The following is a 23940-nucleotide window of genomic DNA, read 5'->3' as shown; positions in this document are numbered from 1 at the left end:
TAAACAAACCAGTGCTGACATAGGATTCAGAGGGAGGCGTCCCGCATGAGACGCCTCCCTCTAATGCAGAATTTAGTTCAGCCTTTTGGTCCGGCCCGCCACAATTTTGTGTGGCCCCATGGAAAAAATAATTGCCCACCCCTGACCTAACCCCATAAAATGCATATCATGGGTAAATTCAGGAGCAAGATCAATGTAATTCTCCTATTTTATATTAAAACTTTGGTCAAATATTTTGTCGCATTTTGTGCAATTTTTTTTACCTTGCGCAATACCAGGAAAATTCAGTTGAAATCAAGTCATTTGAGGTGAATTGGTCCACCTCTGAAAAAATTTGGCATTTGGATTTCCCGGGAAACATTGATTTTTCGTGACGTCGCGTGCGGGACGCCTCCCTCTGAATCCTACGTCAGCACTGGTTTGTTTATGAGAAAACGACCTGGTGGTTTTCTGCAAATTTCTTCAACGTTATCATGTAATTATTAAAATGTTTAACAGATGTATCGTAGGAGGGTGTAGCAACACCAATCATGATGGGATTAGTACTCATCGTTTCCCAAAAGACCGGACAATGAGAGAGAAATGGGAGCGCTTGGTCTACACAGGCTGTGCACTGAGACTGCGCAAAGCTCGCGCAGCCTGCTGGCGCTTCTGCAGGTGACGTCACGAATCTGCTCCAGACTCCCTTGGGATTTTTCCAGACGTGTTTTATTTTTTTCTGCTGTAGACAGATGGCCTTGTGCAAAATTACCCTTCTGGATGAGTGTGTAAAGGGACATACTTTTCATATAAAAAAAAAACCCAAAAACACGAAATTGGTCCAGAATATGCACTTTAAATAGCCCGAACAAAAAACAATAAGCCTACTTCAACAGTATATTACAAATTGCACACTAATGAAATGACAGTTTTACAAATAGTATACCCAACACACTCGTTGTCGTCCTCTTAATGAGAAGAATGGTGCTGCTTATTCTGATACATCAGTGAAGGAACGTCTGGCTCCAAACTGGACAGTTTTAATCTTATGTTGGGGGCCACATTGATCCGGTTGCTCTGCTTTTTCTCAAACAATGAATCATGATGTCTTTTTTTTTTTTTTTTTTTTTTGCTTTTTGTCCTTGTTTGTGTCAGATGTTTCTTGTGCTTTTCTTTTGACTGACCCAATCTTCAGCCACCGATCCATCATATTTTTGACAGTTTGATGCCAAGTCTAACTCGGTTACTCATAGTTTCGTCACATTCGCTCCACGTTCAGAGGTGACCTTGATGGTGTAACCTAAACTGACGTAGCTATAGGTAGTGTCACAAAACTGTTGGCTTGCTTAATGTCAGACATATTTCAAATAATAGGCTACTATTTAAATTTACATAGGACTTTATTCAATATAGAAAACAACTCATCTGTGCTACTCAGAACTTTTGCTTCTGGAGTCACATAGGCGATTTGAGAAACACTGATAAAACGTGATATTTTACGACATCAACTCGCGGACCACCAGGGGTCACTCGTACACCACTGGTGGTCCGCGGACCACTCTTTGAGAAACAGTATCTTAGCCTTAGCATCTGCTGAATTTGTAATGCCTCAAGTTGTGGATTCTGTCTTCAGATATGTGCAGTAAATTCCATAAGCATTGTTCAGTTCAACTGCTTTTCAAAAAAGTAAGACGAGAACCCAAATTGAGAACCTCACTTTCATAGCACAGGCTCAGTGACTAATCAGATATTGAGAATCAGACTACCCTTAACCTTGTATCTCTTCACTTAATCATTTAATATTATTTTCTAATTAACTGTATAAAACAGATATGATAGTCTGCAAGCAAAACTTTTTTTTTTTTTTTTAAACTAAAATGTGTGAAATTTTATTTATTTACGCATGTTCTAAATGACCATTACATTTGCTGTCATTTGTGTGTGTGATATTTGAAACAACTTGCCCAGACACTCAGGACATGCAGTTTTCATGTCCAGGCTGTTCGGTCAAGATCAAATAACCACAGGACGCACATGATGGCTATCTTGCGCATGCGTAGTTGACAGTAAATACAAATTGGCCTGTACTTGTTTGTTGGCTGCTTAGTTATTAAATATTTGATTTGTCCACCCTTGGAAACAAAACTCATAATTTATCTGCACTTAATGTAATATCAGTGAACACATGGTTTGTTAAGCAATGTGCTTGAGTGTATGATTTTTTTTTTTTAATTTGTTTCTTAACATCAGTCGTACAGTAAATTGTTACGAATGAACACTGATGTGAGCATATTTCTCCACCTTAGGCTTTTTTTTGTGGTATCAGTTATGTGATAGTGTCTATGTTTTAGTCTTATTATTGTGGTGAAAATTAACTGATTGTAACCATATTTTGTTTTGTCATTTAGAGCATAAAGTCATCATTGTTGGACTGGACAATGCAGGAAAGACAACAATCCTTTATCAGTTGTGAGTACAAACGTTTATTTTGCTTTCAGATTATTGCTAAATTATATTATTCTAACAGTTAATAAACTTTTTTTCTTATTTCAAGTAATTTAAGCTCAAGAATAAAAATTTAATGTATAGTAAGTATGATTAAAAAAAATTCCACTGAAGTGAAATGTATTTATTATTAAACTTATTGTTCATGTTTTCCCCTTCTCTGGAATCCTAGAGCCTGTTAATTCCTGTGGTTATAACTAGAGGATATTTCACAGTTGTACGTAGATATGAATTTTATCTTCAAGTGGTGAATGGGTATATCATGAGTGAGCAAAGCAAACGAGTGATGTACTTTTCAACACGAAAAGGTAAACTTCATATCTCTGCACCACCATGTAATGTTCTTTATATTATATGGAGACACACACACACACACACACACACACACACACACACACAGTTAATTAAAAAAATAAATTTTGAATTGGTTCGCAATTTTGACAACGCATATCTAGTCAGTGGGAAAACACTGGGAGTGACATCATCAGAGTGAACTTTTTCCATGGAATAAAAACATGTATTTTATTCTCTTCTAGCAGGTTTCGTTCATTTGGTTCGATAGTGTGCAATATTGTTAGCATATCGCTTATCCTATGTGTATTACGCAACTCTACCCAATGGAGAATGAGCGTTGAATATGGTTTACGATATTGCATGTTGTCGAGCGCATGATGTCACACGTCAGAGCTGATGCAAATATCCAGTGAGAGAGTTTTCTGCTGTGCATGCGCAGAAGCATTTCTTTGTTTGTCAGGAAAGAGAGATGCATCGAGCACCCGAAAGGCTACCAAAATGTCATTAGATTTTCACACATTTACAAGAGAAAAACCGGAAAAGAGACATGCTGGAAATGTAAAACTTCTGCGCTAGCGAGCGATTGTGGCAATTTGTAAACAAACATGGCCGCCATGTTTGCTTTGTTAAATACAGAAGATTTTGAGGGAATTTTGAAAAAGAAACGCATGTTCAACACCCAAAAGGAATATATCTGTATAATAATAATATTGGTTGGCTTTTTTTTCATGGTATATCAGATAACCATGAAACTAATGGTTTTTTTCCTCCTTTTTTTTATTATATAGACGCATTCACAAACAAAAAGGACCCAAATTTATCAAAACAATTAATCGATTTCCTCACGAGTGACACACAGAGATTTGTCATGGTTTTGGTTCTCCATGTCCCGGATGTAGCTTGTATAAAATACGAGTGGCATATTTCCCAGTAAAACACTTGTGTCCATATAATATAAGGCAATATGTCCCTGTAACTAATACTTTTTAATCCAGCAGTTGCAGTTTCACAGTCACAAGAAAGCCTGAGTGGCTAAAGGTTTGTTTTATGTGAAACCTTTGTGCATATTCTAGTACCAGAGATGTTCTCTCCTGAACAATTTTGTGAATGTAACTTGGTGCTCCTTATGTAATACCAGTGAACAATTTTGATCATTTCTGGCATTCATACCAAAGTTCACAGGAAGTGAATGCCAATATGGAAGTGTTAGCTGACCTGTGTAATGGATACTGAGCACTTTTATTGTGGCATATGGCCGTGGTGTGTGGTCCCCCCCCCCTTTCCCTTATTTAAACCAAACTGTGTTATGACTTCCAACAGTATTTATTGATCTAAATAAATAGTGCTTTAATAATTTTTTCTGGTGTGTGTTTGGCCCTCAGTTCTATGAATGAAGTAGTTCACACCTCACCCACAATAGGCAGCAATGTAGAGGAGATTGTGGTGAACAACACCCATTTCCTCATGTGGGATATAGGAGGCCAGGAATCTCTGCGTTCTTCATGGAATACATACTACACTAATACAGAGGTATGATGTTCAGGTTTCTTGTCATTTTGTGCAAATTCAGAGTGCTAGTGTTTTACTCCTCTCAATTGTACTGTATAGACAAAAATAATTAAACAATATTGGCTGGCTTTGAGTGGTATATCGGGGATATTCCATTCAGCTAGTGTGATCCTGAACGAGTTGAAGACGAGTTCAATATCATGCTAGCTGAATGGAATACCTCTGATGGACCATTTTAAAAAAAGCTATTTATTTATTATTATTATTATTATTATTATTATTATTATTATACACTCATGTCGGCATTCTTGAAGGCCTATGCTAGCTGACCTGCGACTTGGTGCTGTTAGCACAGCAGTCCAGTCACCTTCCAGCAAGTGTAGTGTTGGCGCAGGCCAATGCTAGTGCAGTCAAGCCATATGATGATGTTTTTCCCTGTGTGATTTACTTGGTTACTTTTAAAATCAACATCGACAGCTATGCACAATGGAGCGCCCTGGCAGCCAAAATTCTCTCAAAATCTTCTGGCTTTAATGAAGCAAACCTGGCAGTCATATTTGTTTACAAATTGTCACTATTGCTCGCGAATGCAGAAGTTTTATGTCTCCAACGTGTGACATTGTGTTGTCTTGACAGCGTGCAATATTGTAACGATATTGCACGCTCCTTCTCCATTGGATAGAGTGGCATAAACATAGGATAAGCAATATGATGGCAATGCTATCAATAAACCCACTAGAAGGGAATAGAATACATGTTTTTATTCCCAAGTAAAAGTGGCCTGTATGTATAATAATGTTCTATTCCCTTGGCTCTACAGTTTGTGATCGTTGTGGTGGACAGCACAGACAGAGAAAGGATCTCTGTGACGAGAGAAGAGCTCTACAGAATGCTAGCTCATGAGGTGAGTCCTACATTGGCATAATAATTACTGCACACCAACACCACATCTGCTTTTGCTGATGTTTCACATGACCCAGCTGTGACGCGTGTCGCAGCTTTATCAGAACAGAAGATAAGTTTTAAAATGTGTAAATGACCCAATAAGACATTGAAATTTAGCCAACAGAACTGACTGAATTAATCAGCAATTATTCCTTCACCAGTGTTGGTATGACCAGAGATCAGGCAAGTGAAGAAATGACAATGAGGCTTGTGTTTTAAATGTGACTTTTACTTCAGGTAATGAGACAGTGGATGATGGTGATAATCAAACTGATCATTCCTTTCCCATTCTAAACTTTTTAAAGAATTAAAAATTTGGCAGTAATGTTGTATTTCCATAAGTAGCCTAGGTTACACATGTAGAGGTAGACAGAGTGTCTTTCACTATAGTCAGAGTGGAATCTTTAAGAATTTAAATGTCTGTCGTCTTTTGCTTTTGGGCACAAGATATTAGTGTAAAATGTTACAACTTGACTCTTCTAGTTGAGATTCATGCAAAAGTGGAACATATTTTACTTTTAAGCTAGCCGCACACTACGCCGATTTTCAGCGTACCGAGCCAACTGAAGTCGCGAGTCAGGCGTAAAGACTAGTTTTCGATGGTACCGACTCATCTCACAGCCGATTCGAAAAACTAATCTGGAGCCAGACTGATCGGCGAGAGTCGCTAGCAATAGCCAATCATATCTTTCGCATACAACACGTGACATCATTAAACACAATTTCTAGCGCGAGAAATACGTGTTGGTAGCACCTAATGCAGGTATATACTGTAATTCCATAGACTGAAGCTTTATCCATAGACACAGTGGGCTGGAAAGCCACTCTGCTCAAGTTGTGTGGCTGAATTCCAAATCGCTTTAACTCCCCTATATAAGTGCACTATTTAAGGTTGGAAATAATAGCTCATGCAGCCTAGATAGTGCGCTACATATTCCATGTTGTGTCATTTGTAATTCAGCCTGTAGCATCTTCCAGTGTTGGATTTAACAGTAACTATATCCAATAGCCAATCACAAAGCTTTTAAGTTGTCACGTGATATTTAGCGGAATGTTTATGATGCTTAGTTCGCATAATCTCGTTTGGTGTCGCTTCAATCGCGACTGCACTCGTCAACAGTCGTGAGTTAGTCGGGGATATGTGCGTGCCCTGTCGGGAGTCGGCTCTGAAATGGGTCGGTTCGGTACCGCGTGGATCGGCGTAGTGTGCGGCTAGCTTTAGGAAAGTCTGTCACATAAAGACGTTTCCCAGGCCACCACATATATTTGCTTTCATTCAGATTTGTGTAAAGATGCTTGAATGTGAGTGCTAAATTGTGATCACTTGTGATGAGTTTCAAAAGCGTGTTAAGGAAATTCTTTTTAAAACTACTTTTTTGCTTTCAATTTATTTCCCAGGACCTAAGAAAGGCTGGTCTGCTGGTGTTTGCCAACAAGCAGGATGTGAAAGGTTGTATGACGGTGGCTGAAATCTCACAGAGCCTACAGCTTACTTCTGTTAAGGACCACCAGTGGCACATCCAGGCCTGCTGTGCTCTCACAGGGGAGGGGTAAGAGTAGACTTGTTTTTTCACATTAACAGCCAGTTTTTGCAGCTGTCTACTTTTGAAGTTTGTGCCAAGTTTGAGGAACGTTGAATCTCTCTCCTAGTAGGGTTGGGCGGTATCCAAATTTTGATACCTTTAAACTGTCTGTGTTTTCCCGGGGTATACGGTATTACCGAGGAAAAAAATATTTTGTTTCAGCCTACTGTGTAACGTGTGCCTATGCCTCAAATGTACTATTTAAAAGCAGCATAGCGAATTGTGTGCATTGTGGTATGGATTAAGCAGCAAAGCGAATTTTGTGCATTGATGAATGGATTAAGAGATATTTCAAAGCATCACGCAACTCTTCCTTCATCTTGAAAATAGCATTCAACTGTCGTTTACACGTCTGCGTTGAAACGCCATTTGCAGCACTATTTCACCTACTCCATCAAAAAAAAAGTACACGATGAGCAGGATCATACCCTTTCAAGCATGGGAAATAAAAAAAAGAAAAAGAATCAACCAACACCCAAGTCCGTTTAGACTGCGCGATAAACCATATTCTTCAGCGCAAATGAGGCGAACCTAATTCAAATGCGTGATAGCTGCACAAGGCAAAATCATATGGGCCCACGTCATGCCATGGCGGGGAAATTAATAATCAAATGGCCTTACCTTGCTTAAAACGTTGTCTTCATCACATAACTCCTTACAATTATTCCACTTAAATCCATACGGTTTAACACACCCAACAAAGATAGCAAGCGCATTGCTAATTCCCACCAGAAACCAAACAGTTTACGCTACGATGTTTTCTTCTGTTTCTTCAGTAGATGACATTTCAAACGTTTATTACCCACATCCCAAATGTCATATGTTATATTATTTTACCTTGTTGTTACTCATGTAACCTACTCAAAACACAACTCATTGGAGAGATCTCGTGGAAGTGGAGTACCCCAGGCTATGGTGTGCCTTAGGGGACATATTAGATTTTTCGTTTGGTTTGAAACCAAAATACTGCCACACTGCCGATGTTGTATTTTATTATTTTTTTTTTGCTACTAACTCGTTATCTTGACTTGCCATCTTTCAACCGTGGTCTCAGTTTTTTTTTTTGGTTTTTTTTTTTTTAGATAGGACAGTATAGAGAGACAGGAAATGAGCGGGGGAGAGAGAGAGAGAGAGAGAGACGGGATCGGGAAATAACCTCGGGTCGGAATCGAACCCAGGTCCCCGGATTTATGGTACGGTGCCTTAGCCATCTGAGCCATGACACCCCCGGTCTCAGTCTCTTGCGAAGCTTTCTGTCAGACTCCAAATGTCACGCAGGGTTGCCATGGTAACGACATAAACAACCCTGCACGCGATGAGAACTTCTTTAGGAAATTGATAGAATTAGTGAAAATACGATCACACAGTTATTCGGGATGATCTTCAATTTATTATTTTATATTATGACCTCATGTACTCCATATTTATTTAGATATTATATATTTTTTTTAAATGACGGTAATGAGACCGATACCGTTGGTACTTTTGGATACCTCGGGATACCTTCTTACCGTAATACCGCCCAACCCTATCTCCTAGCTGTGGGCAACCCCCTTTTTTGGTCTTTTGCCAAGCCACCACTGTAAATAAGGGAATGTTCTTAGTGATTTATATGGTTAAATAAAGGTTAAATGTGGTTTAAAAAAAGAGAAAAAGGGCCAGTGTTGACGACTATGGATGATGATTTTACTCTGTTCACTCACATGATTCAACAGTTCTGTTAATTAGGGTGATTAGATGTGTTTGATCAGAGAAATTACTATGTTGTCTGTACAGTATTTTCCCATTATTTTTATATTTAAGAATAAATACAGTAGACCCTTTTTCTGTTTGTACACAAAGATCGGCTTAGAACGGTTGCGCACGCAGCGTGGCAACGGAAGTATGGCAGAGTTAAACAGCCTGTCAAGCTATGCAAGGGGATTATCAACGAAAGACCGTGAAAGTTACCTTAAGTTAACTTTGGCAAATGGTGTTAGACTCCCGGATCCGTGTTCTATCAGTGAGTGGGTTGACGATGTTAGAAAGTGTCCGGATATATATATACATACTTAATTGAAAAACCAAGTGTGTACACCATGGACAAATTACGAGCCTACAAATCACTAGATGCTTACGAGTATGTCGTCTGTGGTCATGTTCAGGAAGTCCAGTGCCATCAAATAGACGCAGAATTTTGTGTTTTAAAGTCAGACGTTCTACCAAGTCAGAGACAAGGGCACAAGACCACTATGTACCAAGCGTAGGTCATCATCAACCATCAAGAAAACTATGTCCTGACTGGGAATTGCACCTGTATGGCGGGGTAAGTAGCACTAGCCTATTAGCAGCTATTTGCTGTTGTAGAGTCTTGGATAGCAGCTAACTGTTCAGAGGTACGTTTCCGAAAACCATAGCTGCTAACTAAGTTAACAAACTTAAGCTTGCAACTTTGTTGGTTGCAATGCAATGTCCCATTGCCTGGCCAAAGCTAACGTCAGTTTATCCAACAACTTAAGCTGCTTTTGATTATTATTCTACACCATGCAGGTAATCACTAATGTAAACAAGGCTTTTAGTAAAATCAGTAGATAGATAACCTTACCTGATATAAAGTGGGCGCTACAGACACGAGCATTTTTTTTATGTCCTCATTCCAGTCCACACGTTTAATCGCCTGCAGCCACAGCCGCCGTCTGTTGCTCTGAAATGGGTGTGATCCTTTAGGAATCCTATAAAACTTTAGTCCGCCGGTGGAATAGCGATTCGTACAACCGTATACGCAACAACCAGACATGTTGATGCTGAAAACAGTATATATCCACGTTTAAATGATTGATAAGTAGGCTAGTCTGTCCCAGAATCAATTGGGACGCTTACTGCTTCTGTTGCCAGGGTGCGTGCGCAACTGTTTGATCATGTGACGCTGAAAAAGGGTCTATAATGACGGAAACGCGTTTGTTACAAATGTGTGTCAGCAGGCATGTTGGTATGATTTTGATCTGTATTCCCTGCCTGATTTGTGCATTTTTACACGTGTACTTGGTGTCGCATTTTCCTGCAACATGTAAATTTCTTTACTATCATAATTTGCAAACATTCTTGAAATGCTTTATGTACTGCATCCTACATTTGGGTTTAATCTCATGATTTAGTAATTTAGACTTAATTACAAAAAAAAATTTAAGTAATTTCTTGCCATATGATGCATTATGGTCACCAAGCAGGTTTTATATACATAGAATTGCACAGTCAGAATGGAGATTTAACATTTAAACTCTTTAATGCTTTGAATCTAGGATTAGAGGAAGTCTAATATGTTGGAATGGTTCATTACCAAATAAACTGACCTGAAGCCTTTTGAGTTTGTTGATATTAAACAGTTAAAGGTAGACTGCCTTTCAGATTTTTCAAGTTTAGGTCATAAAACGAATTTTCCCTGACACCCAGTTGTTTAATGGACCGAAAGCTACTGAATTCGAATCACAGACTTCAAATTTTTTAGTTTTTTTTTTTTTTTTTAATCCCCCACTGGCCGAAAGGCCCGAAGGGGGATTATGTTGTGGCGATGTCCTGCTGTCTGCCCTAGGAAGGGAACTCCTCTCTCAATTTTTGTAGGAATTTCACGAAACTTAGCAGGATTCTTTGTTGGTAATGTGCATATTGCAATTTCGCTCAATTCAGTCGCATTTTACCAGAGTTATGGCATAGTTGCCAGCGGGGGATATTGTGCTCTCAGAGCACTCGTTTTATTTTAATAGAACAATTAATGAATTTAGGGCCAGATGACCCTAAATTCTCTTTTTTTTTTTTTTTCCTGCTTCAACAGGACCCCAATTCAAGATACATTATGCACCACGTGGTGGGCTTTCCCCATTAAATGCAGTGCATTGTGGGATACAAATTTGAAACGGGAGGGAAAAATGGAGGACGTGAGTGTGTGAATGAAATGTGAAAGACCGACTACAGTAACATAAAGCGAGGGGGGGGGGGGGGAACGTTATGTTGCGATGGAAAAAAAAAAAAAGCATGGGACCAAATAAATATGGGCGGTCAGCGAGCACCTCGGTGTGATCCAGCTGTTCGTTTAGCGACAGAATAAAGTAACTGTCAGTGCATGGTCAAAAGTAAACCTGCGCATGTGCACATGGACTTCCTCTGTCTGCTTGATTGTGTAAAGCGAGCAACAGGGTTCGTACGGTCATGAAAAACCTGGAAAAGTTTTGGAATTTTAAAATTAAATTTCCATGCCCTGGAAAAGTTATGGAAAAAAGTATTTTGTTCAGAAGTTTTGGAAAAGTCATGGAAATCTATCTAGTGTTTCATCGATTATCTTTATAAAATTGATGTGCCGTAATAAAATGTAAATCGCCACGAGTTGTCTTGGAACTGTTGTCTAGCGCAGTCTGCGTAGCCTACTGGCTATGCCTGTTGACTGCCACACCCAGTGTTGCCAGATTGGGCGGTTTTCAAATTAGGCAGGTTTTAGTGCCTCCAGGCAGTTTTTGAGCATTTTTTGGGCTGGAAATCATCAGTCACATCTGGCAACCCTGGCCACACCCTCCTCGTAACGTGTGACGTGCTAGTAGTTGTAGCGTGCTAGGCGTGGTGCGTCAAGTTTGGGGATGCTGGGACCTCCCCTGCTCGAGCTACGAGCATCCAAAGTTGGGCTGGAGCCCGGGATAGAAACGAAACCTAAGCGGAGCGCCGCAGCGAATTACGTCCCGAGGCGCGGGGCTAGCGCGCCCTGCCCGTGCTGGTTCTTTGGGGGGAGGGCAGAGGTCTCTGGCTGCCAAGTGTGGGGCGGCTGGGACCTCCCCTGCCCGAGCTACGGGCGTCCAAAGTCAGGCTGGAGCCCGGGATAGAAACGAAACCTAAGCGGAGCACTGCGGCTCGCCTCGGGGCGAATTACGATGCTGGAGCTAGAGCCCTGCACTCCCGCAGGAGTCCCGCGGGACCCGCCGCAAAGCAGTGCGGCGTGGGACAAATTTTGAAAGCTCATTGCGAGCGGGAGTGCACATATGTGGCGCGGGTGGGAGCGGTGATAAGCTGCAGTCCCGCTAACTAAAAACGTGCTTGAAATAAAATTTATAAATTATTAATTTATGTCCATCATATATAATTTGTGCTGGATATTTTATTTGGCATTAATAAAAACATTTTAAGATGCCTAAATTTGCAGAGAAAGTCAGATTGCCAGATTGAGTGAGAAATGGCATATTAAACTTGCCATTGATCACCCTAAGGGGAAATTCTTTGATCACTCTAATGACTCGCAGTTCACACCCAGCTAGCAAGAGAACCATGAGTGAATTGATTTACTTGTTGCGTTAGTCTACAACTTTCATCAGAGAGACAGGTTACACAGTGACGGTAGACTTGACTCAATGCTATCCCAGAAATCCTTCCTGTAATATGCAAATTTGGCTGTCCAATCAGAGGTGGCCAAATTTGCATATTACAGGAAGGATTTCTGGGATAGCATTGAGTCAAGCCTACCGTCACTGTGTAACATGTCTCTCTGATTAAAGTTGTAGACTAACGCAAGCAGGAAATCAATTCACTTCTTTTACTAGCTCTGCTTTGCAATAAAAAAAAACATTGGTACAAAGCAAGCCCATTCACTTTTTTTATGCTGATCAGAGAATTACAATGGTTTCTCATATGATAAAAATGTGTGATTTGCGATTAAATATTTTAATCGTTTGACAGCACTAATTTATTATTATTAGAGATACTACATGCTGAATTCAGAAACAAGGTAAACAATAACAAACGTGAGCTGTAGATATTTATGCTCAAATCCACTCAAAGTAGGGGGCGGGGCACCATCACGCTGTGTCAAGACAAGAACTTTCCTGAGAAATAACGCGAACGTCTGCATCATGCGGGATTTGCGGGCGGGAGCGGGACTGAAAATCATAATTCTTTGCGGGCGGGAGTGGGCCTGCACAATGCAGGCGGGACTGAAAAATCCGACCCGCGCAGACCTCTAGCTGGAGCCCTGGAGCTCTCGTTTGTTTGGGGTTTTTTTTTTTGCATGTACAGATGGTAAATAAGATATTGGATTGGATAATATCCTCAGTTTTATAACTCTTGAGATTTTTGCGTTTTAAAGGATAAAAAGACTTAATTTGTAATAGGAGAAGCCATATTAGCCTAGCCATTTCTTAATCTTGTGTATTCTCTGAATTTGGATGTCACAATTGATTTTTATTTTGCTTAAATTTATAGGAAAGGGATGGAAATAGACATTCCACTTTTTCAGATTTTCACCCTCTTTTCATTTTTTTTTATGATGCCATTTAGGCGATGCTTAATATTCAGTGTAGGGCCCTGAGGACCTTGCTGGATTTGGATGTAAATGTTGTTGATTAAACTGATTGAACACAGAAATAAATAGACATTCAATGTTGTCTTCAAATTGTAACTCTTCATTTCCGCATTTACGATATCATTTAGGCAATGGTTAAATTACAATATAGGCCTATTGTGAAAGCACCTGTAAATTTCAGTAGTCTGCCTGTGTGCATGTGTCGGGGGGGGTCATGGTGCCAAAGTACCAAAATGCTTGTAATGCACAAATTACAAAGTTATGGGCTTGGGCCTGGGCAGGGGGTGGGTTGCTGAGAGCATGGGCTATGGGTTTGGGACAGATGGACTGGATATTTGGGGAAACGTGGACGGTGGGTGTGTACTTGCATATGTGATGTGAAGGGGCATGAGGTACAGTACTGTAGTTGTCTGTGTGTGTGAAGGAAGGGGGAAACAGTGTTGTGAATGGTGACGTGAAATAGGCATGTGTATGATGTGATTGTGCATGAGGGGGGCTGCTATGTAAACTAGTGTTGGGGGCTGTGCTATAAATGCAATGAGCAGTGATGAACCAGCGATGGTCATGGAAATTCAGTAAAAGGTTTTGGAAAAGTCGTGGAAAAAAACTGGTGAAAAAGTGTAAGAACCCTGGAGCGATTTCATGCACATTATTTGCTCAGGAATCCCCTCAAATTAAATAACTTCCCAGCCACAGAATGGCCTGATATTTTGTGAGATATTACAGAAATAAACATGTATCACAATGACCACATTTCAGAGGGAGCTAAATATCACCGATTTTATGAAATCGAAAGGCCGTCTAGCTTTAATCAGTAAGTATGATGACCCATTCCCTGCAGTATAATGATTGAGATGAAACCTATTCTGTGTGCAGACTGTGTCAGGGACTGGAGTGGATGATGTCACGACTGCGAGTGAGATGACTTCTGACCGGAGCCAGCGGTACAGTCTTTTTTTTCCTCCACGCATGGAGGCCAGTTGTCGCTCACTGTGAAGGTGGCCTGGAGATGTCCCCTGGACTCGTGTGATTAATTTATTATGGCTCATGGAGAACTGAACAAAAGTCTTCAACTAACTATTCAAACGGTTCAGGATGTGCAAAACCACATAAACTCACTGTTTTTCTGCCCAGTTGCTCTCTAAAGAGTCGAACAGGAAACATGCAGAGGACCATGTGGACTGAGCGCATGTGTAACTGAGTGAGGCTCTGCATGGACTGACTTTGCAGTATTGTCTGGCTGTCTGGCACAGTATTGCCCAGTGTGTTCAGTCCAGTATTTACCTTGACCTTGAGCCTGTGTCTGAACAACTTGGAATCAAGAGCATTAAAATGGAGACCAAAAAAAAACATGCAAGGGACGACTTCACTTTATGTTTAAAAAATAAAAAAGTTAATAAAGTGTTTTTACCCATGAAGGCTGCAGCTTTTTTGTCAATTGCCTGTGGTGCTCGGACACATTTACTGATGTAAGGCATCAATTATTTTTTATTTTTTTGTAATTTTCTTCCCTGTCAGGGCAGAAAACAAAGGCTAATGGGAATAATGCTCTGATCTGTTCATTTTAAAAGTAACTTGTGCCAAGTGTGCAGTTTCTAACAATCAGTTCTGTCTCATAATTTCTAATAGTCTAAAGTAACATGGGCTTTATTTTAATTGAGGAATAGCCTCTTCCTTTTTCAACTGGTCTACTGGTTTTGCTTGCAGTGCCTCACAGAAGTATTAACACCTCCACTGAACCTTTCTACATTTTGTAGGAACTAAAATGGACTTTTGCTAATGATGTAAAGTCGAAAATTTGAAGATGTAAAATATCTTTTGTCTGTGATTGAAAGCTGAAATGTGTTGGTTGCATAAGAATTTGCCCACTGGGTCAATATTTGATAGAACCATTTTTGGCTGCCATTACAGCTGAAGTCTTCTTGGATATGGCTGTATGGCTTGATCAGGTTTGCACATCTGGATTCTGTCCCCCCCCCCCCCCCAAACTCTTATTGGCAAAATTGCTCTGGTTCTGTGAGATTAGATGGAGGCTGTTGGAGAGCAGCAGTTTTCTTTAGGCTGTTTTTCTACATTCTTGTTCTAAGATGTTTTGAATGAGACTATTGTAGCTTGAACAATATGCTTCGGGTTGTTTTTCTCTTGGAAGAAAAACCATCCACCCCAGCCTTAATTGTCTTGCAGCCTGGAACATGTTTTCTTCTCGGATTGTTCAGTATTTTACTTCGTTCATCTTGCTCTCAACTTTGACCAGTTTACTAGTCCCTGCTGATGAAAGGAATTGCCACGTGTTGCCACCACCATGCTTCATTGTGGGGATGGTGTTCTCTGGGTGAGGAGCAGCATTGGAATTTTCCCAAAGCTCTAGTGCTTTGCATCAAGATCAAAATGTTCAGTTTTGGACTCCTCAGACCAGATTTTTTTTTTTTTCCTCCCCACATTTGCAGAGTCTTTTTTGGAATGCTTCTAACCACTCTTCCATGAAGCCAAACCAAGCTTTGTGGTGTGTCCAGGCTATGGCTGTCCTGTGAAGATGCTCTCCCATCTGCGCTCCATCTCTCTGGCTACTTCAGAAAAACCTTTGGTTTGTTGGTACCTTCTCTGACTAATACCTTTTTCTTTCCTGGTCACAGATTTTTAGTGGATGGCCTTCTTTAGGTAGAGTTGTAGTTGTGCACCACCCCTTTTTTTTATTTTTTAAAGGAAGGGATTTAATAGAACGCTCCTAGATGTTCAGATTTTGGGATGATTTTTAAAACAACCAACCCTGATTTATACTTTTCCAGGGCTTTGTCCAAGACTTGCTCTGTGGGTTCATGGTGCTATTTGTTTAGGTATGTTCTTTTAATAAATTCTGGGACTTTCCATGAACAGGTGTATTTATATCCAAATTACCATCACTTTGATTCCATACAGTTAGACCATATTCACTAATCATATGACACTTGATGATAACTGGGTGCACTACAACTAATTTAGGGAGTTGTGAAGAAGAACTTCATCACATGTACACTTGTGAAATTCATCTCTGCATTTAACCCATCTGAAGTAGCGAACATACACGGAACCGTGGGCGGCCATGCTAACGGTGCCTGGGGAGCAGTTAGGGATTATGTGCCTCGTTCAAGGGCGCCTCAGGCCACCCCATGTGTTTTTTTTTTTTTTTTTTTTTTTGGGGGGGGGGCTTTTTTTCAGCTTTATTGGATAGGACAGTGTAGAGACAGGAAATGAGTGGGAGAGAGAGACGGGGAGGGATCGGGAAATGACCTCGGGCCGGAATCGAACCCGGGTCCCCGGATTTATGGTATGGCGCCTTATCCACCTGAGCCACGACGCCCCAGGCCACCCCATGTTAACCTTAACCAGATGTCTTTGAGCTGTGGGGGGAACCCACGTAGACACGGGGAGAACATGCAAACTGCACACAGAAAGGCCCTTGTTGACCACTGGGCTTGAACCCAGAACTTTCTTGCTGTGAGGTGACAGTGCTAACTACGACACCACTTTTTGCAAAAGATTATCTACTTGTGTAGATTGAAGACATTTCCAATTAATCAATAATCCTAATTGTCAATTTCAGGATGTATTAGTGCTACAAAATGTTGAAAATTTCAGGGGGTTGAATACTTCTGGTAAGGCACTGTAACTTGGGTAATTAGATGATGTTGGGAGGAATTCTGTATAAATATACCAGGGTCTTCAAAGTAACAAAACTAGTGCTGAAAAGAACTTTCCAGTACTTTTAAAAAAAAATAAATAAAAAAATCCGATATGTAGCATGTGCGCAGTTACCACAGACCCGCGACTATTCAGTTTTTTTTTTTTTTTTTAAATGAAAAATCTATTACCTGTGCATAACCATGACGTAAACAGCTTGCCCTTCTTTAAGGGTGTTAGCAAACATGCCTTTCTGTTTCTATTTAGCCCACTTACCTCAGTGTTTTGGCAAACGATTCTTTTCCACTGTGACAGGCACCGATGCTTTATTGAATGTGAGTGCCAAATTATTTGTCATATTTCAGCTTAATCCCTATGACTCATTGTTTACTAATGACCAAGTGATTTGATGTCTTTCCCCTTGCAGCCTGTGATTCACTCATCGTGTCATCCTGCTGTTGATTGATTGCTGTCATTTGCTTTGGAGTAGCCATTGTCGAATGAATAAACATAAGTCAATACATTTTTTTTTTTATTATAGCTTTTTGACTAAAAATATAATTGAGTAGAGATTCATTAAAGATGTGGTTTTATTAGAAGCTTAGTGCAACCTGAGCTTCCTGCTGGCTGATGTCACGGTGATCTGGTCCCCTTCCCTTCTGATGGCTGATGCTGTAGGAAGGACGAGAGTTTGAGGACTGATGGAACATCCTGGGGAAGGAATGAAACATGGCTGTTGCTGTCATTCACCCTCTGTAATGCTCATCTGCACAGGAGGATCCACAGATTCTCAAGTAGGAGCGTCAGAGAGGCATCAAGAAGAGCTGCGGCGAAGTAGTAACCTGTTCACCAGCAGAATATTAAGAGCTAAAATAATTCATTAGAGATGACCTCTGTGACAAGCTAGGTTATAATGTTAGTTTTTATTTGGATGCTGGATTCTGTACGCTTGATGATTCTGTAATATGAGATCACTTGTGCATCCTTGGCTAACAAATGTCAACTAAAAGAAGGCAAAATAACCAGGCATCTGTGCTGTGTTTGGCAGAGACAGTATTCAGGAACGCCTTACTTGAACACTGTATTGTACTCAAACTGCCAGAACACGTTATATATCCTGTTACAAATGAGCGTGTCCTGTTACCACTAATGGTAATTGTTAGCTGTCATGTTTAATACTAACAGATAACGTCCAATGTTTTTTATGAAGTGTACTCTAGTTAGCATATGTTTTTTTTATGACATTTCATGACAGCTGCCATAACACTTGACATGCTGCATTTTTTTTTTTTGTATTTTAAAATTGTTACAGAAACTGCTACGTTGCTTACAAGAGGGTTTGCAAGTGAACAAATTAAATTTGTCCTTGTGTTTTCTTTGCTGTTTTCTATTTCTTGTTGAATTGTGTCATGGTTACAATAATAATTATGGTAATAAAACTATTTTTTGAAATAATAAGACTCATTTGGTGAAATTATATTGTTAAGTGGGGCAGCACAGTGGTGTAGTGGTTAGCACTGCCATCTCACAGCAAGAAGGTTCTGGGTTCGAGCCCAGCGGCTGACGGGGGCCTTTCTGTGTGGAGTTTGCATGTTCTCCCTGTGTCTGCATGGGTTTCCTCCAGGTGCTCTGGTTTCCCCTCCAGTCCAAAGCCGTGCAGTTAGGCTAATTGGTGGCTTTAAAATTGACCGTAGGTGTGAGTGTGAATGGTTGGTTGTTTCTGTGCATCAGCCCTGCGATGACCTGGCGACTTGTCCAGGGTGTACCCTGCCTCTTGCCCATAGTCAGCTGGGATAGGCTCCAGCTTGCCTGTAACCCTGTACAGGATAAGCGGCTACAGATAATGGATGGATGGATATTGTTAGGTGTTAGAACTGCTATGATCTAAGGCATACATAATTTCTTGTGTATGTAGGTAATGGGTTCTGTCCACTGAACTCTATGTAAAAATCTGGAGAGCCCATAGGCTCGTCAGAGTGAAGCCATCTGGCTGCCATCTTACTACTCACATTGCACTGTGGAGTGGTCATTTAGACTACTGGAAGCTGCACAAAACTGGACAAGTTATGTAGTTGGTAAGAAAAATGTCTACATGTGCAGCAGTGAACTGTACAAACCATCAAGTCAAAAGTTGTGGATGGACGTTTCACCTGTGAGTATTGATAGCGTATGATCATTTTTACACGTGTGTACAGAGTGCCATTTGCGTGGGCCCCCGATAGCATTTTATGATGGTTTGCAAGAGCAAATGAAAAAAAAAAAAAACAGAAAACCTGTCTCATCGTCTTGTCTGTTTTTGTTGTAAATCTGACTTTGGTATCCGGGATGAACACTGTCAGATTTTCGATGGAAGTGTCCCAGACTAGATCAAAGCCAAAGTCTAGACATGTTTGATATTGAATGTGAGAGCTCAAGCTCAACGGATCAGATTCAAAAAGAAAAATGAACTGAGTAAATTGGTCTCAGAAGCCAAAAATAATATTCATTCAACTTATATAGCGCCTTTCTCACACCCAAGATCGCTTCACAATTACCAAAAAAAAAAATCCACCTGTGTAGCTACCTACAGTCACACCAAAAGTATGACCCACACCGCCTGCATAGCTGCCGTGACATCACTGGGCAACACCACTCAGGACACCTTGCCATGGATCCACAAAGCAAGCACAGAAGCACTGCCACACAGGGTGCTGGTATGTCCCAAACTGCCTGCACAGCCACTGCAATGTCACTGGGCAACACCGCTCAGAACGCCGCACCAAGTGCAGAAGCAATGCCACACAGAGCACCGGACAAACCTGATGTTAAAAGAGCAACGAGCTCACTGCAGTCCATAGCAAGGAACACGGGCATCACCCACAGCGAACCAAGGCCTGAAGGAAACTGATGCCCAAAACTGGTTCTGGAGCTACACCACAACCGGCAGACAAAACATTCAAACAAAGAGGAAACATCAAACTATACAAACACAAAAAGAAAAACAAGGTGGTGGGGGGGAATAAAAGGCTCTGGTGAGAAGTGACAGCCAAAATGCACACCGTGTACTCTCAACTGGAAATGGAAGAAATAAACATCTTAAATGGAAGAAGGACCATAGCCTTAGGCAGAAATGGCAGTGAGGGATGCAAATAAAATGAGAGACAGTATTGTTCTCCGCATGGGTTTCCTCCGGGTGCTCCGGTTTCCCCCACAGTCCAAAGACATGCAGGTTAGGTTAACTGGTGACTCTAAATTGACCGTAGGTGTGAATGTGAGTGTGAATGGTTGTCTGTGTCTATGTGTCAGCCCTGTGATGACCTGGCGACTTGTCCAGGGTGTACCCCGCCTTTCGCCCGTAGTCAGCTGGGATAGGCTCCAGCTCGCCTGCGACCCTGTAGAACAGGATAAAGCGGCTAGAGATAATGGATGGATGGATGGATGTCATTGTTCTAGTTTGGTCAATAGTTATTTTTATTTGCCTAAGGCTAAGCACAATTGACATCTACACTTGTCACACCCACTTGCACAAATTGACGAAATGGGCATGAGTGTCTGTTTTAACTACATGATTTTAGTTTAAATTGATTGCAAGTATATTGATAAGTACTTTTATATCAGGGTTGCTCATATTTCCTGGTCAACGGCTTATTTCCCAGCCAGCGTCTGATATATGATTTCTTGTACAAAGGAAAACTGAAATAATCTCTATAAAAATAATTATAGTAGTAAAAGAGCCGTTCAAAACAAATTATCGAGACTGAACTGGAAAAGGGCGGCATGGTAGTATAATGGTTAGCACTGTTGCCTCACAGCAAGAAGGTCCTGGGTTCGAGGCTGGCGAGGGCCTTTCTGTGTGGAGTTTGCATGTTCTCCCCATGTCTGCTTTGGTTTAAGAAGAAGAAACCTTTATTGGTCACATGCACATTTCAAGCACAATGAAATTCATCCTCTGCATTTAACCCATCTGAAGCAGTGAACACGCACACACTCAAAGCAGTGGGCAGCCACACCAAAGTGCCCAGGTAGCAGTCAGGGGTCAGGTACCTTGCTCAAGGACACCTCAGCCCAAGGCTGCCCCACGTCAACCTAACTGCCTGTCTTTGGATTGTGGGGGAAACCGGAGCACCCAGAGGAAGCCCACACAGACACGGGGAGAACATGCAAACTCCACACAGAAAGGCCCTCGCCGGCTGCGAACCCGGAACCTTCTTGCTGTGAGGCGACCGTGCTAACCACTACACCACCGTGCCGCCCACGGTTTCCTCCACAATCCAAAGACATGCAGGTTAGGTTAATCAGTGGCTCTTAATTGACTGTAGGTGCGAATGTGAGTGTGAATGGTTGTTTGTCTCTGTGTCAGCCCTGCGATAACCTGGGGACTTGTCCAGGGTGTACTCCGCCTCTTGCCCATAGTCAACTGGGATAGGCTCCAGCTTGCCTGCGATCCTGTAGAACAGGATAAGCGGCTACAGATAATGGATGGATGGATGAACTGGAAAAGGGAAAAAAAACAATAACAACGAAGGGGACTTCTATAAAGATATGTAAGGTATGTGGGTAAAGTTGAGAAAGTAAGAGGAGGGAATGAAAAGGGGAAAAAAGTCAGGAGATACTTTTCTTGGGGCAAATTTGATCAGATACGACAATTTAACACATAAGCCGAATACACACAATGCAAGTGGTAAGACGGCAGCCAGATGGCTTCACTCGTCTCTACAGCTGGGAATGGGCTATGAGCTCTCCAGATTTTTACGTAAAGTTCAGTGGTTCCGTCATGATGTGTTCATGACCTATTATTAACCAGGTATAAGACAATGTCAGAAGGACTTATCATGACATTTGTCAAAGTATATTTGTTGACGAAGTTACATTAGGAACATGATTTTTAGCATCTCATATAAGATGTCAAGTGTTAGGAATGCTATTTAAGGATATCATAGCATGGTAAAGAGTATATGTTAGCTAGAGTTCACAGAGAAAATTAGCATGTCATTTATAATCGTATATTTATAATACGTTATGCCAGTCTTACTGTTCAATGTTGTTCTAAAACATTACCAAATATTCATTAAAACAATTATTAAAGATCAGAGTTGCTTCAAACCTTTCCATAGCAAATTGTTTGCAATTATTTTTGCCTTGCAGTGAGATAATTTAGTAAGTGATGAAAATAATGTGAATTGATGTACCCTGACGGTTACTTTAGGCCGTTAACCAGCCGTCTTCTAGAACTGAATCTCCATGTAACCCTGCAGCACCTCTGCCACAAGTGACAATAACACAGTCTAAACATCTACTTTTCCTTAATTCCACTGCTCCTTTTGCATAGTTATATCTCACTGGGTTTGCTGAACAGGTGCTCTTTTCCTAAAGGCATCACTACTATATATTTAGCTGTTGAAACCTGAGAATGCTGCTCTCTGATTGGCTGCTTGGAGCACATGATAACTGGAGTGCGACTGCGGCTGTGAGCTGTCGCCCAGCGTTTCTCAGGAGGGAAGAGTTGGGGAGGCTCTGGCAGCTTGGGAATCACTATAACTTTAAATTCACTGGTAAGCAAAGAAATTCAACAAAGCAAACGACAATTCAGATTTCCCTCTCCAGCTCTCACATAGCTCTGCATGGCCTCCTGTGGATTTTCTACCCTTTTGCCATCGGATGGAAGAGGAGCTTGAGGGTCGGTTCTTGACACAGTCTCTTATGAAGCACTGTTCAACCTCCTGTGAATGGGCAACATTACAAGAACCCTTAAACTTGCCAATATTGGGATGCTGGAACGTCTCTCTTTCTCTTTCGCTGGAATCTATGCATCTACACTTTGGATCACTGTTTGAGGCCCTTCACTACTCTGAACGGAAACTCGATTCAATTCTCATTTTCTCTTCTCCATGATCTTATATTGAATGAAATGATCATTTTCATATGAAATTATGTGAGTTTGGTGCTAAAAAAGGCTAGTTAGTATGCAGTCCTATATTTAACCTGCAGCCTCAGAAGGTATTGCAGTTCTGCTAGCTAAACAAAGCCAGCCAATCAGGTCTTGGCATTAATTTTCATGACGCATAGCTGGAGCGTCGAGGAGCAGCTGTCGTGAAGCTTCATCCAGGAGCTGCGGCTCTTTTGGGGGTCTTGGATGTCAAACTGTTTGACCAACCGAGGCCTGCAAAGTCCTTTAAACAGACAACATTTTGCGTAGTTCAGTGAAAGGTGAATTCACATCTCTGTCTGTGTTTAGGTTTGCAGGAATACGTTAAGTGGAATATCAGTTTGGGATCCTAGTAGATGGAAAGTGAGCCCCTTTCTGATTGTACAGTCACTGGATAGACTACTGGAATTGTATTTGGTCAGGTATGTATGAATCTGTAAGAGGAAAATATTCTAGCATGTCTCCATAACATTATCTTTGCTCTTGGGCTTGATAGATGGTTTGAGGCCTATTTTTAGTATGGGTGCACGGTGTGCCCTTGAACTGATAGTAAGGCGAGAAAATATATTTTGTCCAGGTATTTCAACAATGCTTTACTGAGTTTGTTGTGGGATTTTTGTTTGAGCTTCAGTAGGGTTTATTTCTGTAGATCTCATTCCTATATACATATAAAGTAGAATAAAGGAAGTGTAACACTTGTTTATTTGCTCATGTAGATCCAATAAGAGTGTCTCATGATGGACACTGAAGAATATGAAGAGTATGAGGAAGAGTCTGGGGAAGAAGTGGTGGAAGAGGTAAGGTATAAGTTCACCTTGATGATCTCTTGAAGTAGTCTAGAGTGCAGCTCTATTGGCAGGTCCTATGAATAGAGAACTGAGATAGCACTACAGTCAGCACTTCAGTGTGCGCTTACCCCAATATTCATGACTAGAGCTGGCTCTCATTTCAGATCACCTCCTCCCAGTATCACCCAGAGTCCAGTATAAGACCTACATCCCCCCCCCCCACCTCCTTCCCCCAAAATTAATCCCAACTATAGTCGTCAGTGATTGCTGAAGTACCTGCAATATCACAATGCTGGTTATGTATAACACAATCTATATGCAACATGATAAGGTTTTGTTTCTGTCTTATTTATTTATTTATATATTTATTTATTTATTGATCGTTATTGTTGACGATATGTGATAAGCATCTTATCGTCTTGAAACATGCCGGAATGGAAGTAACCATTGTTAGATATGATA

At 41.0% G+C, this 23940-nt stretch overlaps 2 protein-coding genes across 16 annotated transcripts in view; both read left to right on the top strand.

Moving 5' to 3' along the window:
• arl5a (ADP-ribosylation factor-like 5A) overlaps nt 1-14546 on the top strand; it is a 32958-nt gene extending 18412 nt beyond the window's left edge. For both annotated transcript variants that reach the window (XM_060929969.1, XM_060929970.1), the window contains exons 2-6: nt 2388-2448; nt 4161-4308; nt 5108-5191; nt 6631-6782; nt 14005-14546. In XM_060929969.1, coding sequence (XP_060785952.1) covers nt 2388-2448; nt 4161-4308; nt 5108-5191; nt 6631-6782; nt 14005-14053 — 494 coding nt within the window. In that variant the 3' untranslated portion in view covers nt 14054-14546. The remainder of the gene's footprint in view (nt 1-2387; nt 2449-4160; nt 4309-5107; nt 5192-6630; nt 6783-14004) is intronic.
• Nucleotides 14547-22242: 7696 nt separating this feature from the next.
• neb (nebulin) overlaps nt 22243-23940 on the top strand; it is a 71610-nt gene continuing 69912 nt past the window's right edge. For all 14 annotated transcript variants that reach the window (XM_060929954.1, XM_060929955.1, XM_060929958.1 and 11 more), the window contains exons 1-3: nt 22243-22316; nt 23000-23112; nt 23407-23487. In XM_060929954.1, the coding sequence (XP_060785937.1) occupies nt 23425-23487 (63 nt within the window). In that variant the 5' untranslated portion in view covers nt 22243-22316; nt 23000-23112; nt 23407-23424. The remainder of the gene's footprint in view (nt 22317-22999; nt 23113-23406; nt 23488-23940) is intronic.

Source organism: Neoarius graeffei, chromosome 9 (genome assembly GCF_027579695.1).
Source record: "Neoarius graeffei isolate fNeoGra1 chromosome 9, fNeoGra1.pri, whole genome shotgun sequence".
Lineage (NCBI taxonomy): Eukaryota > Metazoa > Chordata > Actinopteri > Siluriformes > Ariidae > Neoarius > Neoarius graeffei.
The sequence above is the reverse complement of the archived record's forward strand: the minus strand, read 5'-3'. Positions and strand labels throughout refer to the sequence as shown.